The following is a 20,229-nucleotide window of genomic DNA, read 5'->3' as shown; positions in this document are numbered from 1 at the left end:
ACCGCCACCTTAGGTTCCTTTGGCTGCAATGCCAGTTAAGACACTCATTAATCCTCACTCCAAATGTATTACCATAAGTGGATTCACTTACCATCAGCCTGACGCTGCATCCTCTCATCCTCGGAAACCAGTCCCATCCACTTCTTGAAATGATCAATTGGTTTATATGGTTATGACTCCAAGCGAGTTGAATATACATTCCATCCGCGCGATCCTGCCTGCTCTCCTCACCATCATACACCATAGTACATGTGTCCCGTCTTACCATAAGTGGAAAGTAATTATGAATTCCCCACTGACGCCGTCGCCTCATATAAATCATGGTTTAGAATGTCTGTTAGCATTGTCCACCGGGGATCATCCTTAACGGATCTCCAACTACCATCTATCCTCTTATCCCCTCCGCCGCTGCCCCAATTTGCCATAAGGTCAGCCGCCCGATTGCCCTCACGTAAAACATGGGAGATAGTCGTATATTCGATCCTCCGTAACACCTCTTCTACATCTTTAACTATGGCTGCAGTCCGCCAACTTTTTGCAACATGGTCCCAACACTGACCATCCCTTAACTTTCTCAGCATATCAATCACCAATCTCGAGTCACCCACAATCTCCAAATTCGAATAACCATTCCTAATTGCAATACATAATCCCTGGTAAACGGCCCACAACTCCGCCTCATTATTCGTCATATCCCCTCCAAAATCCGCATATATCCATCTTGTAGACCCACTGCTATCCCGAAAAATACCACCAAAGCCTGCTTGGCCAGGGTTGCCTTTCGAGGCGCCATCAAAATTTAGTTTGATCCTTCCCTCTCCAGGCAAACTAAAATGCTTAGGACTCGGCACTCCACCTGGGGGTCGCTTCCTTGTATTCGGGTAGATCATTGAGATATCCAGGTTAAGTTTCGAGATTATCCGCTGCTCTGCTGGATTCAATTGCCAATCCTGATCATCCCAAACCTCTGATAAGACTGTTTCTTTAATTGACCTGCAAACTACCTCCCAAATACTCGTTTCATCCCTTCGTCTGTCTTGGAAGATTCGTCTATTACGCTCTTTCCAGGTTTCCCATACTATAAAACCCACAGCCAACGTCCATATCCTTCGAACCACCTTACTTTGAAAATTGCCCGTGCCCCACTGGAGCACGGTATTCCTATGATTCTCAGGATCCCTATTTGTCTGCCCAAATAATACCCTGATCTCCTCCCATAACCCTCGGATGAAAAGACATTTGTTCATAATATGCTCCTGAGTCTCAACCTCCTTATTGCAAAGGTAGCATTTTGATGGCCCATTCATACCTCTCTTCTGAATATTATCCCATGTCAATACTCGTCCTCTACACAACAGGCAAACAAAATACGTTACTTTAGGCCACCAATTGTTTCGCCAAATATTTTTCCACTCCACGAGATCCGCCACTCTTTCCTCCCTTGTCACCCAGTAATACGCTTCTTTAACTGTAAACATACCCTTCGTTTCCTTCCCCTATCTAAGAATATCGTGACCATCTCTTATTTTAACTTTTCTAGAGTCTAACTCCTTAATGAATAGCTGGCCAACCTCTTGAGGAATAGTGTTATCAAAATCTTCAGGTTTCTTCTAGACTCTCCATAAGTCATTTTCTGCTCCGAGAGTCCAATAATCTCTTACATACCTCAGGCCTGCTCTTTGTGCTCCTTGTTGAACTATATGCAACTGAGGGAGATCCTGCATGTGGTCCCGCTGTTGCCATCTTTCCTCCCAGAACCAGGCCAAACTGCCGTCCCGGATCTCCCAGAAAGCGAGACTCCTTACTAGCTCCCGGTTAGTACTGGCCAAATCCCACATTGCTGACCCTCTTGGAACTTCTTCAGTTCGTAGGCGTCCTTCAATAGACTCCGGCATTCCATATTTCCTATTCCAAATATTTTTCCAGACGTCCATACCTCCCTGAACCCAGCGCCACCATAATTTCGCTCCTAGAGTTTTGTTGACAATCTCAGGATCTCGAACTCCCAATCCCCCTTCATCTTTTCGTTTTATAACATTCTGCCAAGAGACTAAAGTCCATTTCCGTTCCTGTTTCGGTCCCCCCCAAAGAAATTTACCCATGATTTCTCGAATTTTAGAAAAGATCCCTTTTGGGGCTGCCATTAATGATAAAGAGTATATAGGAATAGCTGATAAAACCGATTTCAACAAAACTACCTTACTGGCCAAATTCAAGAGTCGAAACGACCAGTTTGCTAATCTGTTTCGTAGTTTTTCCAATAGATACTGCCAATTGGTAATACGCTTTGGATTCATATCTAATTGCATGCCCAGATATTTCGTGGGTAAAACACCTTGCCTAAATCCTAAGACTCTGGTTAAATGTAACTTAACAACCTCAGGAGAATTAAAAATAAAAGTACAGGACTTATCTTTATTTATCTCCATACCTGATGCATTCCCAAAGAGTTGGAGGGCCCTCTGAAAATTGCGAACTTCCCTCAGCGAAGCTTCACCAAACAGCATCAAATCGTCCACAAACTGTTGATGTGTAATCGTCAAATTATTTACCCATAGCTTAAGCCCCTTTATTCGCCCATCTCTGACTTCTTTTTTAATGAGTCGGCTTAATCCTTCCATAGCCAGAATGAATAAAAATGGCGAGATTGGGTCCCCCTGTCGAATGCCCCTGGTAGCCTTGAAGAGATCTGTAGGATTACCATTCACCAGGATCAAAAAATTGGGGGTTGACATCATATTAGCTATCCATGTTATCCAGCGATTCTCAAAACCAAACGCCCTCAAAACCTCCCTAAGATACTCCCAACTCAGCCGATCATATGCCTTAGATAGGTCCAATTTCATTAACAATCCTTTCTGCTTTCTCGTCTTCAATGAATGAATAACTTCCTGAGATACCACAATGCCATCCAGTATTTGTCTTCCTTCCACGAAGCCAGTTTGTTCAGGTGCTATGAGACTAGATAATACAGGCTTCAATCGCTTTACTATAAGTGTAGAGATAATCTTATATATTACATTACATAGTGCGATAGGTCGATAACCCTGGGGCTCCTCCGATATATTGCTCTTAGGAATTAAAGTTAGGAATGTTGCATTGATCCCAGGCCATATCCTCTGTCGTATATGTGATTCCTCTACCGCATCCAGTATGTCCTTACCCAAAAAATACCAACTAGCCTGAAAAAACTCTACTGTGTAGCCATCCGACCCTGGGGCTTTATTTGTACTCATCCCCATCACAACTTCACTTAATTCTTCTAGGGTTACTGCCCTCATGAGTGATTTATTTTGTTCGTCGGTTACTATCCGTGGAATCTCACTACAAATCTTATGAATAGCTTCGCTTCGGTTACTATGATTTTCGGTCAGTATGTCTTTGAAGTAATCTACCAAAGTTTTTTCAATATCTTTTTGTTCATATACTCTTTCCCCCTCAGCATTTTTGATTGAAAAAATCCTGTTTCGGTGTCTACGTTGAATCATGGCCTGATGAAAAAACTTCGTATTTCTTTCCCCTTCCCGGAGCCATCTTATCCGTGATTTTTGTCTCCACAAAATCTCCTCCTGCTTTCTTCTCTCTTCTAACTGACATATAAGTCGACCTTCCTCTTGGCTTGTCCCTTCATCCCGTCCTTCTAAAATAATTTTCTGCTGGAGGTCCGCCATCGCACCTTCTAGTTTCAACTTCTCCTCAAATATATTCCCGAATTCTTTCCTATTCCACTCTTTTATGTGTTTTTTCAATTCTTTGAGCTTCATCTGTACCGTATGCATCTTTCCATTGCCCCTGCAATTACTCCGCTGCCACCAACTCTCAACTTTCTTTATAAATTGGGGATCTCGAAGCCAAAAAGATTCAAAACGAAAAGGTCTTCTCCCTTTGATCTGTTTTATATCAATATCCAAACGTATGGGCCAGTGATCAGATCCAAGACAGGGGAGAATGCTGGCCTCAATAAAAACATCCCGGTTTAAAATTGACTCTGACAGTAAGAATCTATCCAACCTCGAAGCAATTTGATTTGAACCCCCTCTTCGATTGTTCCAGGTAAAAATTCCATTTGTTGTCTGAATATCAACTAGCCGCAGATCGCGAATCAAGTCATTGAATTCTTCCATGGTCTGATCTTCCCTCCTTACTCCCCCTCGTTTTTTGCCTAAGTGCCGTATAAGATTAAAATCCCCTCCAACTATCCACGGGATATGCGGAAGAAAACTTCTCATGGTGTGTATATTTCTCATAAAATCTTGTCTATCTCTATAGTTGGGAGGGCCGTATACTCCTGTAAAAAGAATTCGGTCCCTCATGCCTACCAAACGAAATACACCTGAAAGAATTCGAGGCAAGCTAAACCAGTGATCAAAAACTACCTCTTCCGGGTTCCACAAAATTGCTAAGCCCCCTGCTGTAGCTACAGCATCTAAAGCCATAACCTCATATCCAATTTTCAATTTATTTATCAGTGTTTCCAACTGCTGACTCTCCATTTTCGTTTCCTGAATTACCACAATATTTGGCTTCTCTTTCCTTATTCGGTCCTGCAAATAACGCTGTTTACCTCTACTGTTTAACCCCCTAATATTCCAACTTAACACAATCATTTAAAACTTTTTAGGTGTTTGTAAAAATACCTCAGACAGAGGTATTACCCTTCCAGAATTCACGAGAGTCTCCCCAACTGCTTGAATGGACTCATTTAGTGTTCGCCTCCCTTTTTTCCGACCACCTTTAGCTTTCCCTTCCCCTCCCAAATTTTGAGCTTCCTGGGGTCCTACCGGGTCTAACCGATTCTCTAGTAGTCCGGCCTTCTTCTCCTTATAGCGTTGAAACGTTTCCTTATATAACTGTTTCTCCTTCTCAGGGATAAATCTCTCGTCCAATTTCTTCCATTCAATAAGTAATTTCTTCAGAACTTGTTCTTCCTCCACTCCCGCTTCATTTGTGGTCTCCATACTCCTTATTTCTCCTGCTTCCAGAGTACCTAAACTTGGTTCCCCTTCCTCATCAGGCTCTCGACTAGGGCTCCTACTTTTACGCTTCCCATCCTTAATAATCTCCATTGGTGTACTGCCCAAAATCGCCTGTTCCTTCTTCGTTCCCTCAGTATCCTCTTCCCTCTCTTGGAGGACATTGAACGTATTCCGACATGCATTAGGAGCAGTGGATTCCTTCACCACAGATTTCGATGTTCCAGGATTTGATTTCCGTCTCCGTTGTACTACCTGGAATTCACTATCCTCCCCACCCACAACTTTCCCTTTGTCAACTCGTGTTTCTCCCATATTGCCCTTACCTACCTCCTCTGTCCGTACTACCTCCACTAGTCGAATTTGTGGGCAATCCTGGGCAAGATGACCATATATATGACAGCGCCGACACCGAAACGGTATATGTTCGTAATCGAGAGGCTGCTGCCAAACCTCATCGTGATATTCAAGCTCGATTGTTTCCGGTAAGGGTTCTGATATATCCATATAAACACAAATCCTGGCATAAGAATTGTATTTCCCCCGCTTCGTCGACTCTGCTACCTTCACAAAAGTACCAATCGAGTTTCCAATACCTTCCAAAGTATCAGGTTCCCAAAATTCATCCGGCAAACCAAATAACCTGACCCAGATCGGAGCTGACTTGATTTTCTCCGCATCAGGATTATACCTATCTTCCCAGTAACGCATGAATAAGCCCGCATTATTCATAAAATGAGGCCCCTCCTCGAAAACCCTATTCTTATCCTCCAAATTCGCAAAGATAACAGTAAAAAAGCCTTTCGCCCCCAATTTAAGATCTATATGCCCTATTGGATGCCACCTTTGGTAAATCCAACGCGTAAGATCCCGTTCAGAGGGCCAGTATCCGATAAATTTACAGATTAAGGCATGGTCACGCATATAACAGCAGTAATCTTCCAGCTTGTTGTTTGGAATCACATATCGTGGTTTTTTCTGTGCCCTAGGAAGGCATCGATTGACTAACCTGGCTTGCCATTGGTTCCCCAGCACGGGGGTTTCCTTGCTCGTTCCCTTTTGTCCGGAATCCTTGCCTGAACCACCTGCCATAGCAGCCCTATAGGAGGGGATCTCTCCCCTCCCCTGATTGTCCCCCATGTGTTCTATCAGTCCTCCGTAAACCCTAATTCAGCGCAATGCTCTCTGTAATTCACAGCTAACAGTAATTAATCAGTCGCCTAAGACCTCCGCTGACCGTATTTGCTCCGCAGCCACCCGTGCACTTCAATTACGGAACATCACCGACCTTCCATCAACCCAGGTTCAAAGCTGGTATCGGTGCAGAGCTCATCCCCGAAATGAAATTCTTAAGCACATACGAGTTACGCATGTGAGCTGTCCCGTATTAGAGCGGCATTAATCAATGTTAATGTTGTAGGCAAAGTAATATATCTATCTATATATATATAACCAAGTTTTCTTATTAAACAATTTGTTTTTTAATATGTATCATGTTATTTTTAAATTTTTAAGAAAGGACTGTTACACAGCTAGATTCGCTAGATCTTCATACTGACAATGGGGATAATGGGGGAACAAACTCTTGGCAACATGCAGGCTAAAAATAGTAGAACAATGCATGAATATACCCTATAACATTTTACGTCTCATTGATTCGATAATATTCATTGTTCCGGTGGAGCAATGGATAACATTCGCTGTTTCTTTTATAATATTCGTTTTTTTATTTTTTATAATAATTTTCATAATATTCATTTTTTTATATAGCATATCAGAAATAGTTTAGTTTATTAAATAAATAAAATTTTGTTATATTTGGAACATTATTTGTAACTTGAAAAAATAGGTTATATATTTTATTTTGCTTTTTGGTTTGTCAAGTTGTTTGTGAATTTTCAAATTTGATCTGTGGTTTGAGAAGTCTTTATTTAGGGTGTTTTCTCTTTATCATATTTTTTCCATTAGTAAAAATCTCCTCTTTCAATTTGGGTAGCCTTAACTAGACCATCCACAACTCCACAACTAATGATGCTAATAAGACTTAACCTATTTTATTTTAGTATTAATAATATTTAATTAATATTATTAATAATATTAATGTTCTTAATATAAATAATATAAATATTAAATTATGTTAATTGATCCCATTTACAAAAGATTTAAATAATAGAAAATGATATCTCAAATTTTTACCCATCATATTTATTAATATTATTGTGTTAATTTAAAAATTTTGATGTTGATGTTAGACATACAAAAACTGATCACTATAGTTCGATGCCATTGCCAAATTGAAGGGACAGGAAGACTAGGAAATCTATGCTTGTGAATTTTCTGATCCAAGCAGTGGAGATGGTCCTTGGTGAAGCTTTTGCACATCCAAACAATAGATTTTCTGGGAATTATGTTCTGGAGATTTTTGGTAACTTATTTCCCGGCAGTAGAGACAGATTGTAGATTGGGATCGGAATAACAATGAAGCAGGAAAGGGATTCATATATTTTAAAGAAACGGACAACAATCGTAAAATGTTACACAGATCGTGAAGGTCAATTAAAATTTAAAGGCTTCCATAAAAGCCCTGATATGAGACGTGTTTAATTTTGCAGCTTTTGTACAGTTTGTATATATATAAACAATAGCTGAGAACCACGTGACGTACATGACATGATGGCTGGGGCAGATGGCTTTCGCTCCCCCAGCCAGGATCGATTCCTGTGGTGGTAGTTGAGGCCCAGCACTATGGTGTTATTTTTGACGGTTATGTCGTAATTCAGCTCATCTGCTGGCTTTGGCCAAAAAATTCTGCAAATTCTGCTCATCTGCTGGCTTCAGCCATATGTAAATTGTAAAAAAATCTGCTGGCTTCGGCCATATGTTGATTTTCCCTCTGAAAAAAACCATAGCTGAAAAAATGATAGTGCATGCTTACAGCCCTGTGCTTCTTACCACTTACCATAGCTGAGAAAATTGTAGTGCATGCTTACAGCCCTGTGCTTCTTACCACTTTCCATTTACTGAACAATATAAGGATTTTTTTAAGACTTTATTGAGATAAATCTGACTGATCTCGCACTCTAATGTTATACAAGCTGATATTGAAGGAGAAGTTTATAGGTCTGGAAACCCTTGCGCAATTAATATAATTTCAATACGTGTTTCTATATCTTGTGATCTAATGAAACACACATATTCAGGTGTTAATGGGAATTGAGCATTCGATTCTGCCATTAACTGCTTTAATTTACAAATATTTTGATAGCAATCTTATTTAGTCCTGGAAAATAGTATATTATTTGAATCTTATTAATAGTCTAATTGGAACATTTAGGTCAGATGGAAATTATATAATCAAATTCTGGTATTTCTTATTATTTTACTTAATATTCTAATCTAATTGCTATAAATATTTTTTTTTTTCCTATGATGCTTAGAAAGAGAATATATTTTTTAATCCGAAATTATAATAGGATATTATATTCAATGAGATTTGAACGGTGAGCTTTACCAGTAAAACTTAGAGTTAAACCACATATCACTATTTTAATTGTCATAAATATTACAATTTTTACCATTTAACTTAACCAATATAGAATGCATTCCCATGATTTCTTGTGCCTGTCATGGCATCTTAAAAGAGTGTCCTTGTGTGTTTCAGTTTCATGTAATCTTGTGTGTGTTTTTCATGTAATCTTGTGTTTCATGTAATCTTGAAACGATGTCCATCTAACTTGTGAAGCATGTCCAACTGCCAATTTTCTGTGCAAACTAACGCATTTCATGCATCAACCAAGGCGCTACTATCAACGCACACAAAAACCAAACAGCATCACAATTCTAGCTCGCTATATGGCTTTTATAACAAGCTCTGATTGACAACATTCAATCCAAATTTTGTTGCCAACCTCCATGGCATGCAAGTGTTCAGCCATGCTTGCCTGGCCTAAAAACATATTGTTCCTTGTTCCGACCAATCGAAGTCTATTATTGATCATCTTCATGGCAAAGTAAGGGTTTTCATTGAGTCTGACATACTAGATTTACATATAATAGTTGTTTGGGAGAATTGATTATATATATATATATACACCAGTGATATAAATTAAATGTAATATATGTATAAATATTAATTCATAATAAGAGTATAAAGTTTTATTTTATGATACATTGTAAATTATCAAAATTAAAGAAAAATATTAAATTAATTAAATTATAAGTTATTTATTTTAAAGTATTATATAAGAGAGACATTCCAATTTACTATAGTAGAGATGTTGTGATGTCTAATATTTTGAATGGTTTAAAATAAAACAAAACAAAATTAAATAAAATGGTATTTCCATTGTATTTGTATCTCATGGTTTTTACAATGTTATTTTTCTTTAATGTAGCTTATTTTTTTCATGGTTTTTTCATGATAATTGTTTTTATTGTAGCCTACCTAAAGGTTAATAAATAACCTAGTCTAGATCCATCTTAGCTATAGATCTACCAAACATAGAGAGATATCGAATCTCTATTCACTCTAAAAGAGGTTTACACCTCAACATATATCCATTTAAAAAAACATGTAACATGATTCTAAACAACGGAGACTCACAATATGTAAATTTTTATAAAATATTCCATGCAAGTTAAGTCCCTACCATCCATCTAATAACATAATAAAATTAAAGCTATAAAAATTCTATTTCAAAATAGACACCAATATCGGCATAATTATGTTTAAAGAAATATTATTTCTATAATAATCAAAATTTTATTTCTATATATTTATATCTCTAAGTTTTGGGTCTTGGAGTGATCACTATTGTGAACCACCTTAAATCAATTCTAAATAAATAAGGAATATGCATGTGAAGAGATTTGACCTCCCTCTAAATACTTAATAAATTCAATATTAAAATGTAACTAGATAGTAATATTGTAATTTTATTTAAATTTTAAATTCTCTTTAATTTTTATTTTTTCTTCTATTGACATATCTCATACAAATAACACTCTCTTTAAGGGAGCAATGTCAAAATTAATAATAAGATTCAAAATTGCTAAAACAATATATCTATTATAGAATTAACATTTCACATATAAGATCATAATCTTGATGGAAATAATAATACCATATCAACTTCCATATTTTTTTAATTAAATTAATAATTTTAATATATATCTATATATGAATAATAATAAATAATTTCTATTAAAAACATAAAAAATTATTGGAAAGAAATAAATTTTGGAAATTTATTTGTAATAATCATTTATCATCAAAGTTTCAAGTCCAGGAGAAGACCTATTATCAAGACCAAATGGTTGAGAGGGAGAAAATGAATCTCCTTACAAGTCTCCCTTCCATGTTTAGTAATGATGCTTATGTGTAAGCTTATTTTATGTGTAAGCTTAATTATTAGTTTTTAAATTAAATTTTGAAATGTATATCTTTTTATTGGTCATGAATCATAAATTTAAGAGGTTGTCAAGGAGTATATTTTTTTAGTTGGATGATAAATATAATCATTATTTTTAATATTGATAATTAGAAGTATGAGGTTATTATGTCAAGAATGATTCTAGGAAGAGGTTAAGATGTTATTGTAGAGTAATACATTTAAAAATAATAAAATAATATTAACATTAACAAATTAAAAAATAATAAGAATAAAAATATAATCAATGTTGATAATATGTAAAATACTTGAATTCCTATTTTCATTTTACATCAAATTTATATAAAAAGATAAAGTAATTGAATGCTAAATAATAATAATAAAAAGAATAATATTTTATTTTTAGTATGAAGAAGGTATGTAACTCCTAAGTTAATACATGGTGTGTAAGGATAATATGTGGGGGCGGTATCTTAATAGTGTAAATGATTGTCAACATTTATATGTTGTCTCAATTAAAAATAATAAAAGGAAAAGTAGTATAGAGCCCAATTTCAATGTTTTCATTTGACTCAATTGACAATAAAAAGTTAAAAATAATAAAATTGAATTTATTATATTATATATATATTTTTAATTATAAAATTATGAACATGTTTTTACATAGAAAATCATTTTATACATCTCACATTAAATAGTAGCTTAACATATATAACATATAAATAGTATAACATATAAGTAGGAGCTTAACATATATAAAATATAAATAGTAGCAAGATCCATTTTACCATGGGTTTTGTTATAATATCATGGGCTAATACTATGGCTTATCAATATCACATTCCCAAAACCCATAATTAATTTAGCAAACAATATATTTTATTTTAATTTAATATTATAACTTGTTTTAATTAAACCTAAAATAGAAAAGTTATAATTTTGGCATATATCTAAACCCTCTACCCTCATTAGTCTTAAAAATACTCAATGGAGATTAAATCAAATATTCTAATAAAATAAAAAATGATATATATATATATATATATATATATTAATTAAGCATTTGCTAAGTAGAGGAATCAAATTTCTAAATGTGCAGATTTTTTTTGAGGTTTTACATTCAAAAATAAGATTTGACCCATCTCAGCACTTCGCAGATACTAAGTTAAGATCAATCTATGCTTGATTTATTGTTCTGTTGACATGTACTCTTCCTGGTGAGAAAGATATATAATTTTTTTCATTCCTAATATATAAATTGAAAAATAGTAATAAAAAATAATTTTTAATATGAATTAAAAAATATATATATATATATATATATATATATATATATATATATATAATAAAAATTGGATTTGTATTTAAGAAGTAAAATATCTATGTATAAGAGAAAAACTTGTATAATTATAATTTTTTTTAATAATTATATTATTTTTAAATAAATTGAATTTTTAATAAATAATTTCCATTAATTAATTAAAAATTATAATTTTTAATAGAAAATATAATAGAAATTTTTTATTATTAGTTTAATTCATAACTTTATAGGTACAATATAATTCAATACTATTTATTTATTTATGAAAAATATATCTTAATAATAATAATGAGTCAATACACATTCAATATAATTTATACACTATAATATATTAATTTATAAAATACAATATATTTTTGTTATATATATATGAAACCCTTTTATTTTTATCCTTATATTACAATAAATGTTTTTTATTTTTTACCTTTCACATATTAAACCAATTTAATCATTATTAAATCATTCCGCATATGTGTCCAAGATCTCATCTCAACTGTTCAACTTATCTATTACCAAGAAAACTACAACTAATTACTAAACTTATTTATTATTAACAAAATTACAACTAATTACTAAAGATAAATAATTGCAAACATATCGCAAAATTACAACAAATTACTAAACTGACATATTACTAACAAAATTACAACTAATTACTGAAGATAAATAATTGCAAAATTATGGCTAAGCGCGTTTCTCTAACTGCAGTTATTAATTGATAGCAAGAAATACCTCGCAGCCCATCTTACATTCTGTATTTCAGACTAACCGGAGAAAAAGGACCGCTATTTCAGACGAACAATAACAAACTATATATATTTTGGGCCGCCGGGTCGGTGTGGACGTTAAGACTCTGGGTACATATGGATAAAAAGTGAATATATAAACTATATATTAAGGTGAGATATTTGAAGAGTGTATATACATTCATACAAATTTTAATATATTGAATCATACAAATTTTAATATATTGAATAAGATGAGTCTCAAGTATATAGACTTTCACATGAGTGAAAAGGTTTCAACTACTCCCTAAATATTAGAATTATATCTAGGATCTAAAATCTAAAATTAGAGTTTCACTCCTATCATTATCCTAACAATAATCTAAATTTAATTTTCTCCACAACTCATATATTGAAGTCCACAACCATCCTGGTGTGTATTTCCGACTCATATATTGAAGTCCACAACCATCCTCGTCTGTATTGTCCGCACTGAGTTTGGGAAGTCGTTTTTTTGGCGAAGAGATAGAGTGGGAAGAGATTAATAATTGATGATGAAGGCCAAAAACGTTTACAATGCGATACTTTGCATGTTCATCGTGTTCATGATCATTCTCAATGCTCCTGCTGCTGCTGGGCGATCTGCGCACCTGCATGTGGAGCAGCGGCGGGTGAATAGCCCCGATTCTACATGGAAAGAAATAAAAAGAGGACCAGTGCCACCTTCCGGCCCTTCAGAGCAGCGGGTGAATAGCCCCGATTCTACATGGAAAGAAATAAATACAGCACCAGTACCACCTTCCGGCCGTTCACAGTAATCTACCACCGCCCCCCGGTCAGTGAAAACATAATAGTTCCATGATTACAGTCGTCCCCCGGTGTTTGATAAATAAGAATTCCCCTGGAAAATGTTCTGCTTTTACTCATGCATAAAAATGTCATCGAAGTGATTGCTTTTATAATGTATTTTCGGTGGAACCACTCTGTCGAAGTAATTTTCGAGTAGTTTTCTTAAATAATTTTTACCGCATATTTTCCTTATCAATTTCATGTTGATTAAGAAAAGAAGTTTACTGTAACATTTCCTTGTATGTTTTTCTTATCAATTTCATGTTGATTAAGAAAAGAAGTTTACTGTAACATTTCATTGTATGTTTTTCTTATCAATTTCATGTTGATTAAGAAAAGAAGTTTACTGTAACATTTCCTGTATATTTGAGCTGAAAGTTTATTGACTTTTAAATCTTTAAAAGTAAATATTTTCTAATTTTATTTTATTTTTAATTATATTAATTATTTTAGATATTTTATAAATATTCATAATTTTCTTTTAATTTATTTTTAACTATTTTAATTTATAATAGATTTGAGACTTCTGCGATCTGCATTTTGTGTGGTTTTATCTTTTGGATTCATCACATTTTACTATTTTGTATATCAAGGTTTCGAATCATCCTCCATGGTTCATCAACAGAATTAGATATGTGAAGAAGTCAGAGAATGATGTGTAATAAATAAAAGATATGGTAGAGATGGTAGTGTGAAGAGCCTACAAGTTTGATAATGGTGTGGTTTTAATCAATTTTTAATTAATTTAATTTAATTTTAATATTTTTTAACATAATTAAACTATTAAATTACTATTTTAACATTAATAAGGTATTTTCCTTAAACTTTGATTTAATAGTTTTTAGAATTTAATGTTTTAATGTTGATATTAAATCTATATTAATTAGTATTTATTAAGATATCATAAGTTCATAAGTTTTAGATTAATTGATAATTAATTAAGATAATTTAATGAAGATCATAAGTTTCAGATGTTAGATTAATGTTTTGTATTGAATAATACTAGATTTAGTGATCTGAAATCACCCGTAGATGACCTCAGAGAAATAATGAAGGTATTACAGACTCAAGTGTTGGAGTGTTCCTATGTTATTTTACGCAACGGATCGATAAGATTACGAAATACACAAACACTGAAACAGTAAGAGAAACACAATAAGAAAACACATAAAACACAACAATGTTAATAAGGAGTTCACCCAATCCTCCTGAGCTACGTCTCCTGGTCTAGCCATTAGTGGTGGCCTTTCTATTGCATCTTAAAGCAAAGTTTTTACAATAGTGAGCTCAAATTGAGTCTGACGGAACAAATGATGATTAGTAGGATTGTACTTAGATTCCCAAAGTCTCTAGAATACATAGACTCCCCTTACTGAATCTCGACTTCAACTGGTCTCAATGGTATGAGTCCAATTTGGTACTCAATACCTGACAGGTATACACAGAAGAGTTGCTTGAACCTCTCAAGCATTCTCTGGAGTTCACAGACTCTCGGACTTTCTCTGCCTCTGTCTGTTCGATGCTGCCTTTGTTCTGTAGGTCATCTCGACTTCTTTCTTCTCTGCAATTCACTTCTTTCTTGTCTTTCGGCTTTCTGCTTCTCTTTCTTTGCCTCCTACTGCCGCCCTTGCTCTATGTCTATTCGCGGCTTAAATCCAATTTGCTCCGTGACTGTTCGTTTCATCTTCTTGGCTCTCAGGATCTCCTACCTCTGCCTGCTAGAATTCCCCTGCTCTGCGTCATCATCATTGTGTAACGCTTCACAGAGAGGTGGCCACTTGTTTCCTCACAAACTGTGTGTCAGTTCCCTTTGAACAGTCATTATTTCCGTTGCTCCAAGATTGCCTGCAAAACTGATTCCTATACCAACTCATTGGTCATGCTGGACCTCAAATCTTATATGACTCAACCTATTTCCCCGTCGAATCTGGTCATCCATCGGATCATTTCTTTGTGTTCATCTGGAGCCTCCAGATCCTACGGTCTCCATCCATACCCGCACGATGTGAGTGTTTTTCTCTGTCATCCGATGGACGCGTGTCACCCAGTGTATGGCATCGGGCGGGACTCAGTCAAACCCGCTTACTACTTGAAGCCCTTCTGATATCCTGTTGGTTTTAGCATGGGACCCGCCTTCTGAAGGAATCGGCTATTTCCGTATGGTTTTATGCTTTCCTTGTGACCGAGTGCTTGCGCTTTCCTTCACTAAGGGGGATGCCCTACGATATGCGATTAGCGCTTTAGAGCGTTAATCGCATATCAGAAACAGCCTATGTTTTTGGATTTGACCTCTCGTTTGTCAATTGGTGCCAATGCGCGGTCACCATGGGCCAACAGTCTGTGCATTTTGACTGAGGGTCCTCATTGTTCCGTGCTGACCACAAATTACCATTATTTAGAGGTTATTTCTGATAAGCTCGATATCCATAAAATTTTGAAGCTTGACATAATTTGAAACGGTCATGAAAACTTAGAGAATGTTTAAGGATCCAATTCGGATCATGACCTTCTCACTGAAAACGCTTTTGGACTACCAAAAGTTGGTTTTCAAGCATCGACTAAGTGAGAGTATAGATTTCTCACTTTTCCAATCTCTATCTATTTTGCATTGCTTGGCTTTGAATCCTTGAGTCAAATCCTGAGGTACTCAACATCTCTCCTGCACGCCGTCCTTACCTTCCTGTCCAGAACTGTGTCTTCATGCAATTCATTGAGGTATTCAAGCAATTGACTCTGCTCTTCGGGATCTTCAATTAATGAAGGTTCAAATAGTCTCAAGTTGTCTGCATTAACCACTGAGTAGATGTGCATGTAAGCTGGTAAATCAAGGTGAAAAACATTCTCACCAATTTTCTCAAGTATCTTGAAAGGTCCATACCTTATTGGCTTTAGCTTTTTACCTTCACCTTGCATTTTATCTTTGCTGATATACAGCCAGACTTGATCACCAACTTGGAAATTATGCTCCATCCAATGCTTGTCATGCCTTTCCTTGTATTTGGCTTGGCTCTTTTCCAGCTGTTTCTGTACTGCTTGGTGAATCTCTTGGATTTGTTCAATGAACTTGGTTGCCTTGTCCACATCACTGTGTCCATCAACTGCTATGTCTTTTTCAAATACAAAATCCAAGCGAGACCTTGGTGTGAAACCAAAACAGGTCACAAAAGGAGATCTCTGTGTAGAAGAATGTTTTTCTCAGTTGTAAGCATGTTGTACATAACACAAATGTTCATCCCAAAGTTTGGGATGCTTGCTGTAATAGCCTCTGAGCAACTAGATCATTGTCCTGTTGACCACTTCTGTCTGGCTATCTTTCTGTGGATGAAAGGTTGTGCTTTTCTTCAGTTTGGTGTCCATCAGTTCCTACAGACTCGACCAAAAATTCCCAACAAATCGGGTGTCTCGATCAGATATAACAGAAGTGGCCAATCCGAAATGTACCCATACATGCTGAAAGAACAATTTTTCAGTTTGTTCAGTTGTAATCTGTTTACTACAAGGTATCAAAATATACATTTTGCTGAACCTATCCACAACAACATATAAATAGTCATTACCTTTTCTAGATTTAGGAAGTCCTCCAACAAAGTCCATGGAAACACTTTCGCAAGGATGCAAAGGAACTGGTAGTGGAGTGTACAAGCCTAGCTTTCTATTGTTGGGCTTGCTTTTAGCACACATGGTACACCCTCTTACATATCTAGAAACTATCTCATTCATTATTGGCCAATAACAAAATATTTGCAGCTGTGCAACCATTTTACTTACCCCAAAGTGACCTGATATTAGAGAAGTGTGTGCTTCTCGAATTTTCTTTACTCTTTCAGTTTGTGGAATGCCTAGCTTCCCACAGTTATGCAAGAGTTGGTCCTTAATATGATAATCTAATTATTCTGCTCGTTTCCCTTGAATGAAAGTTGCATATGCATCTTTAAAATCTATGTCTTGAGCATATTGTTCAATGTAGCTCTCATGCAATACTGAGTTATGCTTAAGTATAGCAGATGCATTTATAATTGGTCTAGATAACATATCTACTACTATAGAATTAAATGTCTCGGAATGATAACATATGGGTTTACCATGTTGTATCAACATTGTTCCCATGGCATAGTCATTGGCATCTGTTTGGATCTCAAATGGTCTTTGAAGATCAGGCAGTGCTAGTACTAGTGCTGTAGTAATCTTTTCTTTCAAGGTGTAGAAGGTTTTCTACTATTTGCCTCCCCACTGAAACACCTTGTTCAATCCTGTTAAATCATGTAAGGGGGCTGCAATCGAGGAAAAGTTAGAAATTAACTTTCTCCAATATTGTGCTGCTCCTAAGAAGCTTCTAACTTCCATAGCAGATTTGGATTTAGGCCAGTTTACAATAACTGCCACCTTAGAGTGATCTATCCTCAATTCACCACCCCCTACTATAAGTCCCAAATAATTCAAAGATGTTTTTTGACATTCACATTTTAAGAGTTTAACATAAATTTTTCTCTTTTCAAAATATCTAGTGTCTTCTTAACATGCTTTAAATGTTCTTCCCACGTTTTGCTAAATATAAGAATGTCATCCAGATATACAATAACAAAATCATCAAGAAACGGTCTGAGTACATCATTCATTATTCTCATGAAAGTAGCCGGACCATTAGTTAAGACAAAAGGCATAACCAGCCACTGATGCAATCCCTACTTTGTTTTGAAAGCAGTCTTCCATACATCTTGTTCTGCAACTCTGACCTGATTACATCCACTATGCAAGTCTAACTTGGAAAAATAAACAGCTTATTTTAATTGATCTAATATATCATATATGCGAGGAAGGGGATAACGATTTTTTATTGTTATCTTATTCAGTGTTTGGTAATCAATGCACATTCTCCACGAACCATCTTTCTTTTTCACCAAAACAATTGGAGAGCCAAATGGTGATTTTCTAGGTCTAATAAATCCCTTCTCAAGCAAATCTTGCACCTGCTTCTTGATTTCTTCATTCTCTAAAGCAGACAACCTATACATTCCGATGTTAGGCAATGGAGCATCTTTCTACAAATTAATATCATGCACTATTTCCTTTTTGGGTGGCAGACCTTTAGGTTCTTGGAACAAGATATCACGTTTTAAAACAACTTTTTCTAAATCAGCTTGCTTTTTAGCATCACAACCCTCAAATACATTGGTTTTATTAGGTTTTGTTTCCTTTACAACCATCAGTAAAAATTGTTTGCATGAATTTATAATTTGTTTCATCTGCCCTGAGTTTATGAGAGTATAATTATTCTTGAGCTTATGAGCTCTTACACCGTATTCGATTCCATCCTTAACGAGGAGATACTTGTTCTCAGCTCTATAGAAAATAGCTTTTCTATCATACAAGTAGGGACTTCCTAAAACAATTCCACATATCCAAAGGAACTATATCTAACTCAACCTCATCTACAAATGTTGACCCAAAAGAAAACTTAAGTTTACATTGTCTAGTCACTTGTAGTTGTGATGTATCACTTAACCAACTTAATGGGTATGGTTGCCTATGAGGTGTAGTCAATAATCCCAACTTCTTTACAATTTCTTCAGAAATTAAATTTACTTGTGAGCCACTATCAAACAAAGTATCAATCTTTTGATTCTTGGAAATAACTCGAATATGGAAAAGCTCATGTCTTTTTCTCTCATTTTTTTAACTATTAGTAGATTATGCAGAATTACTAGTAGATGCTTCAAAAATTTTACCTTTTATACCTGTGGTTACAATTGTTGTTTCATCTCCTGAGTCTGACCCCAAATCTTTCTGAATAGCTGCAACAGTCTTCCTCTTCTTTCCCTCGAACTTCTTAGGTCTCAGCTCGAGATGAAGAATCCAACAGTGCTCATCATCATGCCCATCCTGCTTACAGTGAGTGCATGAAGACTTGCTTTTCTGTGTAGTGTTGGCCTTCCTCTCTTTCCATTTCTGTTTTCGTTTCTCCTTATTCTGGCTTGTAATGGGCTTGGATGATCCCCCAACTTATGGGTTCCCATTCTTTCCTCTCGCTTCTAGATTTGTAGCTTGAACAGATACGTCATCTATACTAGTGGGATTAAACATGACGATAATGTGCCTCATGTATCTGTGTAGACCACCTATGTACTTCAACAGAGTCTCAGGTGAGTATAATGAAATTCCTAGAATCAAAGCTATTTTCCTAAATTCTTGGGTGTAACCTTGTACACTTTGCCCTTTCAATTGGCAAATAGTTTGCCAGCTCATCATGGCTTACTGCATGTAAGCTAGTGGATAGAACTGCTTTTTTATTACAGAAACAAATTCACTCCAGACGGAAAGAATCTTACCATGTTTCTTCATCTCCACTTGTGTCCTCCCTTCCCACCATACCAAGGCAGTGCCTCCAAGGTATATGCTGGCCAGCTAAATCTTACTCTTGTCTCAGTCGATACTCTGCACTCTACAATAAAAATCAATTTGTCTGATCCAATTATCCAGCTTCTCTGCATTCAAATCTCCATCATATAATGGTAAATCAAATTTAACATCTAATTTGATCAAAGATGTATTATTTTTATTTTCAGGGCTATTAGGAGGTGTGAGAAAGTTTTCTTCTTTCCCTTTGCCTTTTGAGTGGTCGTCGAGGAGCGACTCTTCTTCTCATTTATCTTGTTTGGAGCCTGATCAATCTTCATCTTTATGTTTCCTAAAGTCCCCATACATTTCATGTACCATGGACATAATGGCTAGGAAACTATCTATAAATTGGGGGTCTGGCCCAAGGGACTTTCTTCTGACATTTTCTTCTGAGGATAGGCTCTTCTAGTTTCTGGGTTAGTTTCAACTAACTCTCCTTCTCCTAATTTAAGCTTTGATCTAGTTAGCATTCAAAAACAAAATCCAGCACAAGCTTGTCTAACCTTAACAACCTAGAGCTCTGATACCACTTGATCTGAAATCACCCGTAGATGACCTCATAGAAATAATGAAGA

General features: G+C 35.5%; 1 protein-coding gene across 1 annotated transcript; it reads right to left on the bottom strand.

Annotated features, from left to right (window-relative positions):
• Window positions 1-281: 281 nt before the first annotated feature.
• LOC149259709 (uncharacterized) lies at window positions 282-6,113 on the bottom strand. Its single transcript, XM_089454987.1, has 3 exons — window positions 4,638-6,113; window positions 1,666-4,544; window positions 282-1,347 (listed from the first exon to the last, which is right to left on the bottom strand). Exons 1-3 carry the CDS (start codon window positions 6,111-6,113, stop codon window positions 282-284), a joined length of 5,421 nt encoding a protein of 1,806 aa, XP_089311113.1.
• Window positions 6,114-20,229: the final 14,116 nt, after the last annotated feature.

The sequence above is a fragment of the Pinus tabuliformis genome, chromosome 6, assembly GCF_031772625.1.
Source record: "Pinus tabuliformis cultivar Carrire ecotype Pingquan chromosome 6, CPIR1, whole genome shotgun sequence".
Lineage (NCBI taxonomy): Eukaryota > Viridiplantae > Streptophyta > Pinopsida > Pinales > Pinaceae > Pinus > Pinus tabuliformis.
Note: the sequence above shows the minus strand (reverse complement) of the source record. Positions and strands in the feature narration are given on the sequence as shown.

Excerpts from the sequence above, each read along its gene's own strand:
- LOC149259709 (XM_089454987.1), bottom strand. The coding sequence starts at position 6,113 with ATGGGGGACAATCAGGGGAGGGGAGAGATCCCCTCCTATAGGGCTGCT. Across the intron at positions 4,545-4,637 it reads GGGTAATACCTCTGTCTGAG|GACCGAATAAGGAAAGAGAA; the intron begins GTATTTTTACAA and ends CGTTATTTGCAG. Across the intron at positions 1,348-1,665 it reads GCACAAAGAGCAGGCCTGAG|AGGACGAGTATTGACATGGG; the intron begins GTATGTAAGAGA and ends CCTGTTGTGTAG.